At 49.4% G+C, this 17,014-nt stretch overlaps 2 protein-coding genes across 2 annotated transcripts; both read left to right on the forward strand.

Annotated features, from left to right (window-relative positions):
* Positions 1-664: 664 nt before the first annotated feature.
* LOC136546577 (double-stranded RNA-binding protein 5-like) lies at positions 665-2,689 on the forward strand. Its single transcript, XM_066538550.1, has 3 exons — positions 665-1,239; positions 1,340-1,559; positions 1,657-2,689. Exons 1-3 carry the CDS (start codon positions 994-996, stop codon positions 2,286-2,288), a joined length of 1,098 nt encoding a protein of 365 aa, XP_066394647.1. The 5' UTR covers positions 665-993; the 3' UTR covers positions 2,289-2,689.
* An 11,308-nt stretch (positions 2,690-13,997) lies between these two features.
* LOC136542140 (NAC domain-containing protein 41-like) lies at positions 13,998-16,556 on the forward strand. The gene is made up of 3 exons (XM_066534442.1): positions 13,998-14,979; positions 15,134-15,441; positions 16,087-16,556. Exons 1-3 carry the CDS (start codon positions 14,805-14,807, stop codon positions 16,366-16,368), a joined length of 765 nt encoding a protein of 254 aa, XP_066390539.1. The 5' UTR covers positions 13,998-14,804; the 3' UTR covers positions 16,369-16,556.
* Positions 16,557-17,014: the final 458 nt, after the last annotated feature.

Below are 17,014 nucleotides of genomic sequence, written 5' to 3' on the forward strand. Positions count from 1 at the left end.
GGTCTATTTTCTGCGTTTGCAAGTTTGTGGACCGGATTGGCACAGACCGACAAGTTAAAGGACCGCCAGTGTATTTCACTTTTTTTTAAATGATGTGCACTTCGTCCATTAATTTTCTGAAGTAGCAGTGAATCATCAGCAAACAATAAGTGATTAACACTCGGTGCATCAACGCAGATCTTAACCCCCTCCCACTCTCCTCTTCTTTCCTTACTGCCGCATTCAGCAAGGAAGAAAAACCTTCCACATACATGAGAGGTTACGTGTTGCCAACATGGCAACATGCGACGCGGGCACACATGCAAACATGTAGTGGTGGTGGACTGTGGATACTCCGGGTCCGGAATCGAGCTCTGGGAGGAGGGAGGGGGACGGCCTCTGGGCTCTCTCTGACCGGCTGACGGGCTCTGGGCAAGTGTGATCGATCCAGCATGCTTACAAAGCACCATAAATGCCCCATTAATACCAGAAGGTGTCTGTGCCCATCTCCCCCCACCCACCTCTTCTCAAGATCAGTCCAATACAAATAGAGAGAGAAACACTCAACAGGCTAGAGAGAGAAAGGGAGGGGAGGGGAGGGGAGGGGAAATAGAGAGAGAAACACTCAACAGGCTAGAGAGAGAAAGGGAGGGGAGGGGAGGGGAGGGGAGGGGAGGGGGAGGAGAGAGGAGAGAGGAGAGAGGAGAGGGAGGGGCAGTCGGGCAGATAAAGAACACTGCACCGTCTGGGGGTGCTCTGCAGTCTACACACCCTCACTTGTTTAAACGTTCACCTCCCCCTCTTCTTCCTCCTCCCCTCCTCCTCATCTCCTTCCAACAGCGCCATAACCGCAGCCTCCCACTCTCTCTCTCTCTCTCTCTCTCTCTCTCTCTTGTTGCACGACCAGGAAGCCATGATCTCTCCCACGAACGACAAGAAGACGACGGAGTGGTAGATAGGTATATGTAGGATACTATAGTAGGAACTATACAGGCATACAGCTAGGAAGTAGGGATGTACAAGAACCAGCTCCAGGAGCTGGCGCAGAGGAGCTGCTTCAGCCTGCCGTCGTACGTGTGCACGCGCGAGGGCCCCGACCACGCGCCGCGCTTCCGGGCCGCCGTCACCTTCAACGGCGAGACCTTCGAGGGCCCCAGCGGCTGCACCACGCTCCGCCAGGCCGAGCACGCCGCCGCCGAGGTCGCGCTCGCCCGCCTCTCCCTCCGCGGCCCGTCCACCTCCCTCGCCGCCCGGGTCCTCGTAAGTCACCACACCACCGTCATCGTCTCGCGTGCTCTGTTTCTGGTTCTTGCTGCCGCCGAGCTTGACGTGGAAGTGAAACCGTGCGTGCATTGTATAGGATGAGACGGGGGTGTACAAGAACCTGCTGCAGGAGACGGCCCACCGGGCGGGGCTGAAGCTGCCGGCGTACACCACGGTGCGCTCCGGCCCGGGCCACTCGCCGGTGTTCTCCTCCACCGTCGAGCTCGCTGGCATGAGCTTCGCGGGCGACCCCGCCAGGACCAAGAAGCAGGCGGAGAAGAACGCCGCCATGGCCGCCTGGTCCTCGCTCAAACAGAGTACGTCATCAGTCTGCCAGGCCCGAAAAGACAAATCTTTTGCAGATCCTTACACGTCACAGAGCATCATTAATGGCCCACGCCATGATCTTTGCAGTGCCGGAGGCTCGCAAGGAGCCCGGCGCTGGCGACGAGCAGGAGCACGTGGTTGTCACCAGAGTGCTCGGGGCGCTGAAGCCGCGAGACGACGTGGACGGCAAGGCGGCGGCGCCTCTGCAGAAGCACAGCGGCATCGGCTCTTCTTCCTCTGCTCTTCCGAACCCGTCGCTGTACAGACACCAATGGCGGCCTCGGAACACCCCTGCTGCTCAGCCGCAGCCGCCGAGGACGGGGCCCCTGCAGGTGCAGCCGCCGGCCGGCCCAAGGATCCTGCCTCCCCTCCACCTGCTGCAGCAACCGGCGTGCGGCTCCAGGGACGCCGCGGCGGTGGCAGAGCTGGTGCGGATGCTGGAGCGGGCCATGGTGCGGGACAGGGTCGCGGTCGCCGCGGAGGCAATGCCGCCGCCTCCGCCGTGCTACTACGCGCCTACTGCCGCTGCCTCGGCGTACCACCACCACGGCGGCGCGGCGGCGCCGAGAACCTTCGCGGCGGGCGGGTTCCACGCCCCGGCAGTGAGCGTGCGGTCGGTGATCCCGGTGTGCGCCGCCCCGCCGCGGCGGCCTCCGCCGGCCAAGGAGGAAAGGAATGGCCCGGCGACGCCCTCATCAGATGCATGCAAGAGGGCGTGAGCACGTGGTCAGCTTGTGAAGCGCAACAAGAGAAGAAATCAACCGTCTAGCTTTGCCCTGCCTGGCTCTGTTGTTTCAGGGGAATTTTGATCACAACTTTCTCTGTGCAAAAGTTGTGTACGACGAGGTCAACTACGCATCTCTCTCTCTCGCTCTCGCTCTGTGTGTTTGACCAGGATCTACGATGAGATCTTCCTTCAGAAAGGCAGACATGGCCATGATGAGGCTGTGAAGGGTTTTAGATGGATGATGAACATATATATGAATATAGTTGTACTGTTCTAGGGCTTCAGTAGAAGCCATGCTACCGTGTTAAGCTCTGCAATCAACCTGCACAAATGTCTTGCACTCTTGCGTGCTTCTCTGCCTGCTTAGGAAATCGATACCGTTTCTTCACCGTAGTCGAAAACCAGACGCCATAGTACGTCTTAATTTTTTTTTGGCTAAACCTGTCAATTGCTGTACTGTCAGCCGTATGAATTGCAACTTCACTACGTAGTACTCCGTATGCATTGCAAACTTCACTACGGAGTGAATGAATCAGCCGTATCCGTATGCATCGTCCTCAAGAAATCGAGTCGGGTGGTACACGAGGGGGAATCATTCAAGGATCGAAACGGGTACACATCTCAGATCCAGAGTTTATGGTGATCTGGACTGCCGAACAAACGGCACATGCATACGTCTAGGTCATCTAGCATCCAAAGTGACGGCCTAATCCCAAGGCCGGCCTAACTTGTCACGCCTGATTGCATTGGTTTCCTGCCGCCGAGGGAACGAAGCTCCTGCTCGATCGGCTCTTCTTCCTCGCAGGCCGCAGCGCTACAAAGGGGCCGGGAGCAGGTACTGTGGCGGAATGCCGAGGCAGGCAGACGCGAGGAGGAAGAAGAAAGGGCAAGGTAGAGATGAGGCCGGAAGGGGAGAGGCGGACGTGTGGTCACCACCGTCCAGTAGCCGTAGCTCTCCATCTCGAGACATTAATGGGCGTAGCGCAGGCATTTATTGCCTCATCAGAGGGGCGGGGGAGGAGAGAGGGAAGTGGGAGATGGCAGGCACACGCTTTAATGGCGGAGCAGTGGCCATTTACTGGGCACTGTCTTTCCCGCCATCAATGCTGCCATCGGCGTAGGAGGAGTACGTACTAGTCCACCCACAGACCACGGAGAAGCAGCAAGCAGCGAGCAACACAACAACACAAAGCTATGCCTAGCTCTGGCCCATGGGCCATGGCGGAGCCAACATGAGCGCCCTGCCCTCTGTTTCATTTTTTGAATGAAAAGGATTAATCGTTGTGTGTAAGTATCCGCTGCTGATGTTTTTTCAATCCTGCGCCTCCAAGTCACATTCGCCTGAAACGCACTCGCCCCCTCGGGGACGCCGGCAGGCGGCACCGCGGCAGGCAGTGGAGTGGACGCATCCGCGCCGGCGCGATTTGATTTAACCTACGCGCGCGCGGATCGATCGCCCAGTTGCCCAGTTGGTTTGGTTGACTGATCCCACACTGCCACGCAAACCAACGACCCGGGCTGGCCGCTGCGCGCTCGGGCCGCCAGGCGAGGCCGCAGGTTCACGATGAGGAGACACGGCCACACGGGCGTTGGGTGGACGGCTAGCACTAGTAGTACCGGGTGGCGACCGGCGACCGTGTTGCTTTGGTCACTGCAGTCTGCTGGTGCTGAAGCAGAGAGTCCAGAGCCACCGCTTCCGGGCGTTCCCCACGGCGGCATGAATGAAACGCGAGATCGACAGCTGCCGATCGAATGCCAACGGGAACCACGCAGCTCTGCTCGTTGTCCAAGTCGGCAAATCGCTAGCGGTGGTCGGGCATGTGCTGCTGGCTTGGCTCGTCTATATGGCCTGGTCACCGACTCGAAAAGTGTGGGTGCGCAGACAGCACGGTTGGTGTAGACTGTAGAGCGCGCTTCTGATACTACAGCAGCTACTTCCGTGTACCGGCAGCATACCAGGTTCCACGCACGGGCTGGGACGCGATCCCGCCAGTCTCCTCCAGGCTCCATGGCTGCCACGGAACGAATGAGCGATGGAAAGAGCAAAACAGTCCCCTCCATGCTCCATGCTCGTCTTGCTCGGCGGCCTCGCAATCCACTTCACATGCTTGTGTTTGAACTTCACCCAAGGCGGTCGCGGTCCACAAGCAGCGGATCGGCGAGCGGAGTGATTGCCCCTGCCCGGCCCCGGGACGAGACAAACAAAGCTCACGCGCGCGGACCGTTAACGAGCGCGGCCTTAATGGGCATTACCTGCGCTGCCGCTCCTCCTCCGCGTCCAAGCTTGCAACCAACAATTCTCTCTCGCGCACCGGCAGTTGGGCACCGTCAGTCACCTCAGCTGCTCTGATCTGATGGCCTGCCCTTCTCTCATTTTGGAAAACACACACAGCAGGCTCAATCAAAGACCGTAGTAATGGACGCCTGCGCTTTGGCACACCATCTCTGAACTTCGAACCTTCCGCCGCAGCTGCAGGCGTACTAACTTCACTTTCTTTTTCTTTTCTTTTTTTTTTAAAACGTACTAAGACCCTGTTTAGTTCGACCAAATTCTCAAATTTGACACTATGCAAAAAGAAGATTCTCCGTCACATCAAACTTGCGGTACATGCATGGAGTACTAAATATTGAGGAAATCAAAAATTAATTATACAGTTTGGTTGTACTTTACGAGGCAAACATTTTGAGCCTAATTAGTCAACGATTGGACAATTATTAACAAATAAAAACAAAACGACACTGTGCATCTACAGTGCGTTTGCCGGCGCCGAATCGGCGGAACTAAACGTGGCCTAACTTCACTGGCTCAAAGACACGGGGCCATGACTGCGAAGAAGAGGAACAACTCATGAAGTGGCAATAGAATTGCTCAAGGATCCATTCCACGCCATTCTGCACACCCCCACCTCCCTCCCGCGCGGCTGGCTGGCTGGCCAGTGGCCACGCATGGCAGGATTGGCAGAAGCATTTACCTGCCACTGCCACGAATGGGAACTGTTGTGTTTAAACTTAAATCTTCGAGCCTGCCCACCTGAGCACCTGGAGCAGGCAGTACGCCTCGCCATGTCAGGCGCGTGAGGGTGAGGGCCCGTCCAACCACAACCGTCCATACGTGGAGGCGTGCAGCGGCATAGCGGACCATACGCGACAGCACGAGCACATGACGGCGTGGCTCTACCGTTTGATCACCGTGCCCAGTGAAGGGCTGATTGATCCAACAGTCCGTGTGAATGCAGCAGCTTCAGAAACACTTTCAGCCTGTTCGGGAGGCCGTAAACGATCGTGGATTATTTACTGCTGGCTGATTTGGTGTGAGAGAAAAACACTGTTCCCGGCTGGAAATTTACGATCGTTTACGAGCAAGCGAACAGGCTGGATCGTTGAAAAATGAAAAGCTAGTAACCCGGTCGCACAGAAACTTGAATGCGGACGAGACAAACGATCAATGTGGGCAGTCGGCCCAGAAACGGAATGAAGTTCCTTTCGTGCAGCAGTAAACATTCACAGCATCTCGTCATTGTCAGTCAATTAGCCGGCCAACAAATGTTAAAACCAAAGTGAAACGCCGACTATGGTAGTGACACTGACTCTGATTAAGCGACCGCACGCGTCTAGCTGGGAGATAGCCAGATAGGCAATGGTACTGTACCTATCAAGACTAGCATCATGAATTAAATCTCAGCTGCTGAACCGGAATCGATGGTAGCACATCGAGAAGTGTCACCAGCGTTTCACAGTGGAGGCGGCGGCATGTGTTCCCTGACCATGGTGCATCAAAGGACAGGCATTGGGTTCTTCAGCTCAGGAGGGGAAGTGTTGAATCCGTGCCCAGGGGGCGCGTCTCTGCTCTAGAAGTTCTGCATGATCTCTCTTCTCGCAACGCTCCTTGAGCTACGAAGCCTGACATAGCAGTGTTCGCGTGCATTGTTTCTCAACCACTGCTCATGGTACTTTGGGTCATAAGGGACAGCTTCTCCATTGATAGAAGGTTCCCCTGCAAAACACAACAGGGGATTACTGGATACATGGTCTCTCGACACTTCTATCGTGCCTAGGGTCTGCTCTGTTATCGTCGTTGCTTCAATCATGTAGCCCTGAATGTGCAGCCGGCTTAGCCGGCAAAACCTTGTATTTCATTTTGCTTACTTCTTAATGAAAATGATGTGCAAATCTCCTGCGTATTCGAGAAAAAAAAAACTTCGGTCATCAGACACATGTACAATCCACTACTCGTATCTCGTACTAAATTATCTTCCACAGAAACTTAATAGCTTAGGAATAGTACAAATTTAATCTTAGATTACAACAAACCCTTTCGTGTACATAAACCACTAGGATATATATAAACACATCCAAAGCAGTTGGTTAGAAATCACATAATAGAACTGCTACATAGTTCTAAAGTACAAATGTAATTGGCACTAATTGCAGCTGATAACATCACCTATGTCACATCAACCAATTAATAAACTCCAAAATTATTGAGCGTAACAAGTAAAACGGAGATCACTTATCTATCAGGCTATCAGCATATAAGTTACCTTGGATAATGGTTATACTGATCTTTATGTTTTGTTAGAATGAAGTTACAAAGTTCATGCATGTATCTTCAATTCTAGAAATTTTCACAGAATCTGGAATGTTGAGATATGCATTTCAAAATAGTTTGGTTCTAAGCTAGACAGCAGAATGACAAGCTAAGAGGGCACGAGCAGAGGAAATTGTGTTCAACTAATGGGTTATAGATAATAGATAAAAGGATAAAAGAAACTACAACTAGTTCAATATATTAGACATTAGAACTCAATAAGCTGTAGCACCCAATAAGTGTGACCAAGCAGCCAGCAACATGAGAAGTGACATGTACGAAACTTCGAAGTGGAAATCAGTACTATTCGAATCGCAACCTTATGGTATGTTCGGTTGCTTAGGAATGAGCTCAGGAACAATTCTAGCTTCTCAAGATTATACAAATTAGTGAACCATTGCAACTAGAAAATATTTCTGGTCCTCATTCCTAAGCAACCGGACAAGCCCTTAGTGTGTGCCACTATTGTGTTAAATTTCAAAACTGTAGTGTTTAACTCCAACAGCCAGCAGTGATCTCGCACGTTCTCACCTCAAGAGCAATTAGAAACCACACGTTAAAGCATAATTTTTTGACTTTTAAGTCACACAAGTCGCTCCAATTTTCAACACTGAATTATGAAACTGGTTAACGAACACTCAACTACTGAAAACCAGATAAATTTGATCATCTAGCTATAGTTCTAAAGGTGGTTTTTTATTTTCTTATAAAACAAAAATCTAATCTGATCTCTAAAAATCCATAATTAATCTATTTTGAACTAAAAAAATATGACATTAGTACCAGTTTTTCTCTAAAAAACCGTGTACCTGTTTATGATGTACATATAGTCATTTGAAACCTATTTACTTCTATTTCTATTGTTTTATTATTTATAGTCGTGCTCACTATTTACTTAAAACAAATATGGTCCAAACGAACTCTAAATAGAGCACCATCAGGTGAATAGCATTTTTATAAGAAAATTGGTATTAGTTTAAAATATTTTTATTTAACAAACAAATTAATTATGAATTTAAGAGATCAAACAGTATCTCAATTATTTTTTGGAAAATAGAAAACCGCCTTTCAGGCTAGTCAGATGACCAAAAGTTATCTGATTTAGATGGACAGAGGTTTTCGACATCCAATTTCGCAGTTTAGGGTTGCAAATCGGATTGGCCTGCAATTTGAAGTTTGAAAAATATTCTTTACCTAAAACCAAGCATTAGAAGAGATCTCGGGGTCCGGAACTCATATGAAGCAAAAACCAGGGTTAGTGGACATATCTCCGGTACAAGGCTGCGCTCACCTCAAGCAATCGCCGCAGCTCGGCCGACTCGGGTGAATCGTCCATGTCCCTGGTCGCCATCGTGCAAGAACTCCCAAAACCCCTCTTTTGCTTCCGCGGTTTGCGTGGCTGGATTGGAACTCAAGAATAGTTTTTTTCGGATGTGGCGTTGCTATTTATTTATACATCCAGTGGCCGTAAGTTACACGTTCGTCAAGGTTAGGATCACCGTCACGAACTAGACTTTTTGTTAAAAAAGAATTGGGCCTTATTGGGCTGAATTTACCGGCCCATAGTCCTTGCGAACTGCGTCGCCCTAGAAGCAGGGCTTTTGACGCTCAAGCAATCAAGCGACTCCCTCTGTCCCTCTTACCCCCACCTCCACAAAAAAAGTATGTGGTTTTAAATTTGAAACAAGTCAAACTTTTCTAAAAAAAAATATATAAATATTAATGTCTCCAGATAAGTGTAACATAAAAATATATTCTATAATTAACATAATAATGATACTTATTTGGTATCATGTTAGTACTTATATATATATAGTTAAATTTAAAATTATTTGACTCCTTTAAGAGGAGCAAGAATTGTATTCTTTTGAGGATGAAACTAGCTCATTGGCCATACCCATGAACTTCAGGTAACTATGCTGCCGCAGAACACGTGCTCCACTACACTACCAATAACAATATACAAATACATCGGATGTCATTAACGTACGTTACCGTTCTCCATTATCACCATCACTTCCTGGGATAATCATAGCTTACACTCTTCAAATCCAAGCAATTACCGTTCTGAACCTCTGACCATTTGCACACACTGACACACACCATGATCTAGCAAGCTGCGGCCGTCAGAAATGAACAGCAACCGCAAGCATACACATGTTTCGCTGGTTGGGGCTGGTGCTGGTTTGGGCTGGCTGGTGCTGGTTTTTTGTGAGAGGAAAACACTGTTGGCTGGCTGATTTGGGCTGGCTGAAACCAACAAGCGAACAGGCTATGGAAGCATCAGTCTGACACTGCTGATCCATAGCCCATCCTGCCTCCCGAACAAGCAATCAATCAGCTTAAGGCTCCGTTCGTTTGAGCCGATTCGACGCCAGGAACGATTTTGGCCTTGGAAAGCTAATATAAATGAAAGTACCGATCCGGACGGGAATTCTTCCTGGAGGTCATTCCCCAGGAAGCGCACACGGCCTAAAGCAAAGCTAATCCTGACGCATCATCATCCAAGCGAGAAGCGAAGCCCATGCATGGCATGGATGCCCCGTGCATGTGGCCTGGCCTACCAATAATCCCTTGGGACTTTGGGAGCAAGCCGTTCCTTCCGAAAGTGAGACACTTCACATCATCACAATTCACACATGTGTGCCTCGTTACTCGGTTAGCAATGGCAATGTTGCTTCTCACGATATCATCTTAGACTATTCTTCGCCTTTTTTTATGCGGCTAGCTTTGTGTGAGAGAATTTCGTGGGAAGTGATTCGTTCTCACGTGTGTGCGACAATTCTCGCGGTTAAAAAAAGCTTGACAAACCTATGAGACATTTTATATGTTATAAGAAGAAAATAGGCAACCAAATTCGTCTCGATCGGGACTTGCACCTAGGTGGTCTACATCCACACCCTCGATCAATTGAGCTAGCTCAGTTTCCTTTCCCACTATCCAAACATCGCAACCTCTAGTACGCAATCGGTCACGCGAAAGCGCAGACGGTGCGGCCCCACGGCCCATGAGCCCATTACCCCTGCCTTCGGCATTCAGCGCGAGACAAGGAGCTCACCGGTAGCTGTAGCAGGGGGTTTATGGGACGACAATCGTGGCATGGCGGTGGTGGCAGTTGAGACGGCGACAGGGCGAGGCAGCGGGGGTATCACCCGTCGGGGTAGTGGGTGACGACAGTTGAGCGGGGTTGGCGGCAAGGGCGTCGCAACGAAGTGGTTGCCGGCGCCCCTGTCATTAGGGGAGGACGGGATCGAGAGGCGACAACGGGAGGTGGGTGGCACGATGAGGTAGCTAGCGAGGGCTGTCGGGTGCCCGGTGGTGGAAACGCAAGGGAGGGGGCGCAAAGGAGGGTTGCGTGAGCAAGTTCAATGAGGGTGGGGGTGGCGCGGGCGAGGAGGAAGGAGGGTTGCATGGTTCCAGTTACATGGCCCGTCACGCAATAACTTCGTCCTACAAACATTTTTTTAACCTTTGGATGGATACATATAAGACCACCCCATGCTTTTGGCCAACAAAGAAAAACTCGGACTTGCACGGGGATAGCATGCGCCCCGAGCATTTCGTATTAAGGTAGAAGACTCCTTGCCAGAAAACCCTCGAACCTCGTACCCCGCCCGCACACAGGGTCCCGTTGCCCTATGAGTGGGCCGGTGCCACAAACATATGCTTTGTGTAACGCGGGGCTGACAGAGTTTTTTTTTTACCTCCGACATTGCAATCCGCCCACCGGGGGATCGAACCCAACAAAACAAGGAGCAAAGACGAGAATACGTACCCTGTCAAAGCCTGCCTAACCTAAGGCTCAGAACTATCATCACAGTTAAAATTCAAAATTCTGTCTAATTTGTTTATTACATATATATTCTAGATAAAGCGATTTATTTATTGTTTACATATTTTCAACACGTTAGCACGTCGTCGTCTACCAACGCGTCGAGCTCCATCCGGCAAAAAAAAAGGTCCTGAGGTCATGTCTGGTAATAAAAAGAAAGAATATTTGCACAAGGGGGAATCACATATTCATGGGTGAGCAAGCTCCCTGGTCCAGTTGCTTATCCGGCGACAGAAGGCATCAACCTAACCTTCCCTTTTTCTATTGCTTCCATCAGGGGCGTCGCTTTGTTTTGTCCTTCACAATAATTTACCCAAGACGATTATGAATGCGGATGCCGGATGGAGTTGCTTCGTTCCACGGGCAAAGCTCTCTCGCAGCGCACAAGTGACAAGCTGAGGCACCCGCACTCCAAAGGCATTGACGATGCGCTACGCCCCGGGGCCCTGCCGCGGCCGGCCTCCGTAAGCAACCCCGACCGGCCGCTCGCCGCCCGGCCGGCCAAGAGCTCAGCTAGGCGCCTGCATGCCATCGATGTGTGCTTGCTGCATGCAATGGCGCGTGCATCAGCAGATGAGCTGCTACCACACAAGTCACAAGCTAGTAGTATATGCAGACGACGAATCTGATGAAGAGAAGTGTATTGATCAGGCTCTAGTCCTTTTCTTTTCAGTAATGACGATGACGCCACTGTTCACAATCACACCTGCACTGCACATGATCGATCGTCCGAGGGTTTCTGGGTTCCTACGTCAATTGGTATTGGCTAGCTTGTGTTTGTGGAAATGTAGGACGTCCTAGCTAATAACCTCTCCCTCTCTCTATATCTCTCTTTCTCTCTCTTCATCTCTCCCTCTCCCTCTCCCCCTATGATTGATCTTTACCTACTGCACATACCTTTTCTTTTTCATGCCTGCTTGCTTGCTTGTTCTCGGCAGCCATCTCTGGGCTCTTGCTGTTTGTTTAAGGAATAGACATGGCATCAAGTGAGCTGACAGCCTTGTTGGACTGGACTTTGTGAGGCAGATGCTCTCCTAATCCAAACGTCCCCCTGGCCCCTACTGCAACTAGGCCTGAAAAGGGCCGGGGCGCCCTCAGGACATGCTCAGTGTTTCATGGAATTCGGTCGATCGAGCAGGTCGATGTCGACGGCAAGCGACAGCAAATCGACGAAAACGAGGCGATGGGATGGCCGGGAGAGGATTTGGGCTGTGGGGTGAAATTTGAAAATTTGGCTACTGTAGTACTTTCGTTTTTATTTGGCAATTAGTATTTAATCATTGACTAATTAGGCTCAAAACGTTCGTCTCGCGATTTTCAACCAAACCGTGCAATTAGTTTTTTTTTCATCTACATTTAATGTCCATGCACGTATCGCAAGATTCGATGTGATAGGTACTATAATATTTTTTGGGAAAACTTTTTGGAACTCAACGAGGCCTTGGCCTTCCGGCGGGGTTTACTTCTGGTCCGTCCGGCATTGCCGCCTGCCTCCTGATGCCAACCCTGTCATGTGTTTGCGTTAATTCCTGTCAACACTTGCAATTATTGCGCTGCATGTGGTGTGGACATATGGTGCTGCTTCTTTGGCTTGGAGAGTTGAAGGGGACCTGTTGCTTGGGCAGGCTAACTTTGGCCTAACCCTGTCCCCATTACGAATACCATCAAGTGTAAACCTGCAGGCATGCATGTCACTAATAGTTTCTGCTCTTCGATCGTCAAGTTTTATTTTTTTTTTAAAAAAAGAGAAAGTGAAATATATAGATGTACACCTGAAAACATGACGTGTAGAGCACTGCACTTGTGCTGGAAGAATTACAAGTTCAGAAGCTACAGAACCTGGTACTTGGTAGCTAGTAAGTGGTAGAACTGGCGAGCAAGTTACCCTTGCAAGGCTAAACAAATGGTGCTTGTGTGTTCACCAAAAGGTCAGCAGTCACTTGGCAGGCAAAGCAACTCCGGCAATGCAGGTTTCGTCATGCTGGGGTTATTCCGATCCAAGCAAGTGTTTGTCACAGTTAACGGCGACAGGGCGACCAGCGAGTGAAGTTACCTTGTTGGCCTGGCTTGCATGCTTTCATTTGCGCGTACGTAGTTGCCGCTGGGTGTGGATGATCCATGCCTTGGCGTCATCTTTTTCACTTTTTCACGGAAGAAATACGCCTCCACGACGTCATTCTTCGTTTCCTGCGCAGTAATCTTCCTACACCTGGCTTGCAGATCTTTTCCCAGCAAGAACTGTTCCGTTATTCCGTGCAGCTTTTGTGCTCTGCTGATGCCGGCGATTTGAGAGCAGAGAAAACAGTTTAGTACTCCAAAGTCTGAACAAACAAGTCAGTTTAATTCTTTCTTGCAGGTTATTTTCAGGGGAGTACATGTTATGCGTAGTCACGCAAAGAATGTTTCATTTCTTCAGAACCAGAAGCAAAGAAAATTCAAAAGCGTTGTATCATAAGGAGCGAAAAGTCAGATGCTGAGAATTTCATATGCGTTAAAAATGCAATTCTGACAGCGCCTTTGAGAAATATCTGACCACAAGTGGACCCAAGAGCCCCCAAGATTCAGGCACCTGTGGGTGGTGCTCGGTTGCTTGGAAGGAGGAGGCAGGAAGCAACCAGCGTGCTGCTGCTAGGCGTCAAGCGGCTAGTTCAGGAAGGTTGCAAGAAAGCGCCATGGTGTTGCTGCTGCATGTTTTTATTATAATCGGACGCAATGAAAAAGCGCTAATGATTCCTTGCAATCCAGATTAAGGAGTATATAAAGTGGCCTGATAGTCATACAGCACGTACAACACATGTCATATATGGATATGTATGATCAGCTGAGCTGAGTTCTTCTCTGGGGAAAAAAACAGCTGGCGCTGTTGATTAACATGGAAGATATCCATATGCTAAATCTCTTAATATATTAAAAAATGTGTGTTGGATAGCATTTCCAACTACCAAAACGTTGGTTCAAGTCTTCTTTCTTTTAGCAATCATTTACAAAAGAAAGGACATATCAATCAGGCTTCCATCCGATTTGCCATGTCAGGGTCCATGTTGTCCATGCTATGCCGCTTCATTTTGCAGCAACTACTTGCAATGCAAGTTGCAACACAAGCACAAACCAGCTGAAAGCGCATCTGAAGAACACTATTTTTGTATAAAAAATGAAGAGATTTATCCTTTCCAGGAAAGGAGAGCATATGTTTTTCTAGATAAAGGAAAATAATTCAGCCTATGTATTCGTGCATGATTGTATATAGCATTGAGACTACACAAAATAAATGTTGAGAAGAGTGACATGGGAAAGAAAGCTAAAGCTAGTTTAAGCTCCAATTCTGTTGCTAAACCTCCAACCAAAAAAAAAAAATCTCCACACAGTAACTTTCAAATTTCTGCATCCCATCTTCAAAACATCTTTCTCTACCTCTTTAAACTCTTTAAAGAACAGCAACCAACTTCTAATCCAATACATCCCCTGAAAATAACCTGCATGAAAGAATTAGTTGTAGTTCTATTGAAAAGCACATCATTTCTACTCAACCAAATTGCCCAACAGAGCAGCTGCACCAACTAAAATTTGGAATCTAGGCTTAGATAAAGGAAAGCGAGCATATGAAGGAAGACAAATAAACGGGTTCATTTGTATCTGAATATAAGAAAGAGCTTATATTGCTTGAGTTAAATTAGCACTCCTCCTTTTCCTACTTTTTTTGTTTCCCCTCGCTAGTTTGCAGTTATCATTACTCCATCTTGAAATTGACAGCAATGGAGAAGAGATTTAGAGAAGATTTGTTTCGGACCGGGACGGAATCATGTCAAATCGGAGAAGGAATCATACTATTTAAGCAAAAGAAGTAGATGCAGGATGGAGTCCGCTCCACGCCACATCGGATCCTATAAATTCCCCGCCTTTTCTTCCCCACTCCACTCATCACAAATCTCTCCTCCTCCTCTTCTCTCTCTCTCGCTCGCTCCCTCTCCAAGCTCCAGCTAGACTGTCCTGCTCTGCTTCGGTGCTCGCTACTGTGCACAGCCAGCCAGCTGCAGCAGAGCAGAGTCCGGCTCGGCGGTGAGCCCTGAGCAGAGAGGCTCTGCAGTGCAATGGAGAGGCCTGCGCAGGCGCCCACGCAGCTGCCGCCGGGGTTCCGGTTTCACCCCACCGACGAGGAGCTGGTAGTGCTGTACCTCCGCCGGCAGGCCCTGGCTCGCCCGCTGCCGGCCGCCGTCATCCCCGTCGTCCACGACGTCGCCAGGCTCGATCCATGGGACCTCCCTGGTGCGTGCGCACGCATGCTCTCTTCATTTGAGCCGCCTCGCTTGCAGGCTGCAGCTGCGGCACAAGCACAACCGCGGACACCTTCATATTAGCGTAAATGGAAGCTTATCGATACGGAGTTTTCCTGATTATTTTGTGTACCTAAACTACGCAGGGGCAAGCGAAGGGGAGGGCTACTTCTTTAGCCTGCGGCGAGCGCCGGCGACCGGCCGTGGCAGCCGCAGGAGGAGAGCTGGGAGCGGGTACTGGAAGGCCACGGGGAAGGAGAAGCCGGTGTTCCTGCAGTGCGGCGGCGGCGGCGTAGGCGGCAAGAGGCAGCTGCTCGTGGGCGTCAAGACGGCGCTCGCCTTCCACCGCAGTGAGCCGCCGGCGCCGTCGTCGCGGACCGGCTGGATCATGCACGAGTACCGGCTCGCCGTGCCCCGCGGCGTGGCCGAGCAGAGGAAGAAGAATGCGAGCCAGGTAAGAATTCCCACCATAATTTCAACCTTTGGGCTCAACGGTAATTCTTGCAGTCTTTGCTGTGAAATTTTACACAGTCGCTGACTTCATTCTCTGCCGCAAGCACATACCACTCCCAATTTACTGTTGTAACTATAACTATGGTTGCATCAAAGTCACCCTACCATCAAATCAAAATGTTGTGAAAAATGCTTAAGCTCATTTAGCTACGCTAACAGCGAAGTACCAACGTATAGGACGTGCTAAAATAGTAAAGCGTACTTCTTCGTGTTCAAAATATATGATGATGTCTAGCAGAAGCTAATTAATAATCAATTTTAAACTAATTTGCTTGTCCTAAATGCGATATATGAAAATGGAGGCAGTATTGAAAATGGCTCATTTCAAAAGAAATGAAAGATCGACGTCAGTTAATAGCATTTGTACACTGAGTCTAAAACAAGAAAATTCCCCGTCTTCGAGCAACTTGAGACGACTGTGACAGCTTAACATCGACTACTAAATGGAATACAACACAACGCAATAATGTTTCAGATCACGCAGATCTGAGAATCTATTCTCCGTTCGAAGTAACTTGATCCGCTTTGCAACCTCGATCGCGATACTTTGCCTTATATGTAGCTTACATTTGCCCCCGAACTGCAGGGTTGCGTTGCTGAGCCGGGACCGGGAGAGTGGGTCGTGTGCCGGGTCTTCCTGAAGAACAACAGGCCAGGAAGCAGCAGGCCGAACCGGGACGCCAACAGCGAAACTCTGGGACACCGCGCCTCCGCTGCGCATGTGGGAGGACAGCAGCCGTTGCTGTTCTCGGCGCCGCAGTCGTCGTCCTCAAGCTGTGTCACCGGCGTTACCGACTTGTCAGACGAAGTCAGCAGCGGCGGCATAACCAGAGATGCCCCAGCTGCCCCTCAAAGAGAGGCCTACTAGGGATTTTAAGTGTTTTCCCCTATCTCTTGCGTCTTGCCCCGTTGGCCGTTGCCCTTACTTTTCCTGGTACCGTGTAATGATGCGTTAAGCATCAGATAATCAGGTTTAAGGCAAGTCCAGCGCAAGAATGGTCCCGAAAATACCATGTAAAACAGATTTGGCAACCTGAGTTTGAATCAGGAGCAATAGTTGCTACTCCCACTGTGCATTCTATGAATTTTAGGATAAATTAAGAGAGAACATAAAAGACGCATGTACCATCATTCTATTTTCTAATCAGACGTTATCATCAACGTGATTGATGGTGATTGTTTGATAAATGGAAAATATTTAATACAAAATTGGTTTTTGTCCTCTAGAATGCGTTATATTTGAAGACAAATTTTGAATGCTAGAATGCACTGTATTACAGGACGGTAGAAAATTTTAAGTACGGTTCGTCTATGGAGTGGCATGCGCTTTGATTTGATGCTAGAAAATGGACGCTGCCACGGCCCAATAGTGTGTAAAATCTAAAATGGCAGTTAATTTGAGTTGGACGGAAAAATCCTTGTGTACTCCATCCGTCCATAAAAAAATGCAATCGTGGAAACCGTATCAGTCAAATTAGTTCAGGTTTGATCAAGTTTACAGTAAATAATATTAG

This window comes from Miscanthus floridulus, chromosome 3, assembly GCF_019320115.1.
Source record: "Miscanthus floridulus cultivar M001 chromosome 3, ASM1932011v1, whole genome shotgun sequence".
In the NCBI taxonomy this organism is placed as follows: Eukaryota; Viridiplantae; Streptophyta; class Magnoliopsida; order Poales; family Poaceae; genus Miscanthus; species Miscanthus floridulus.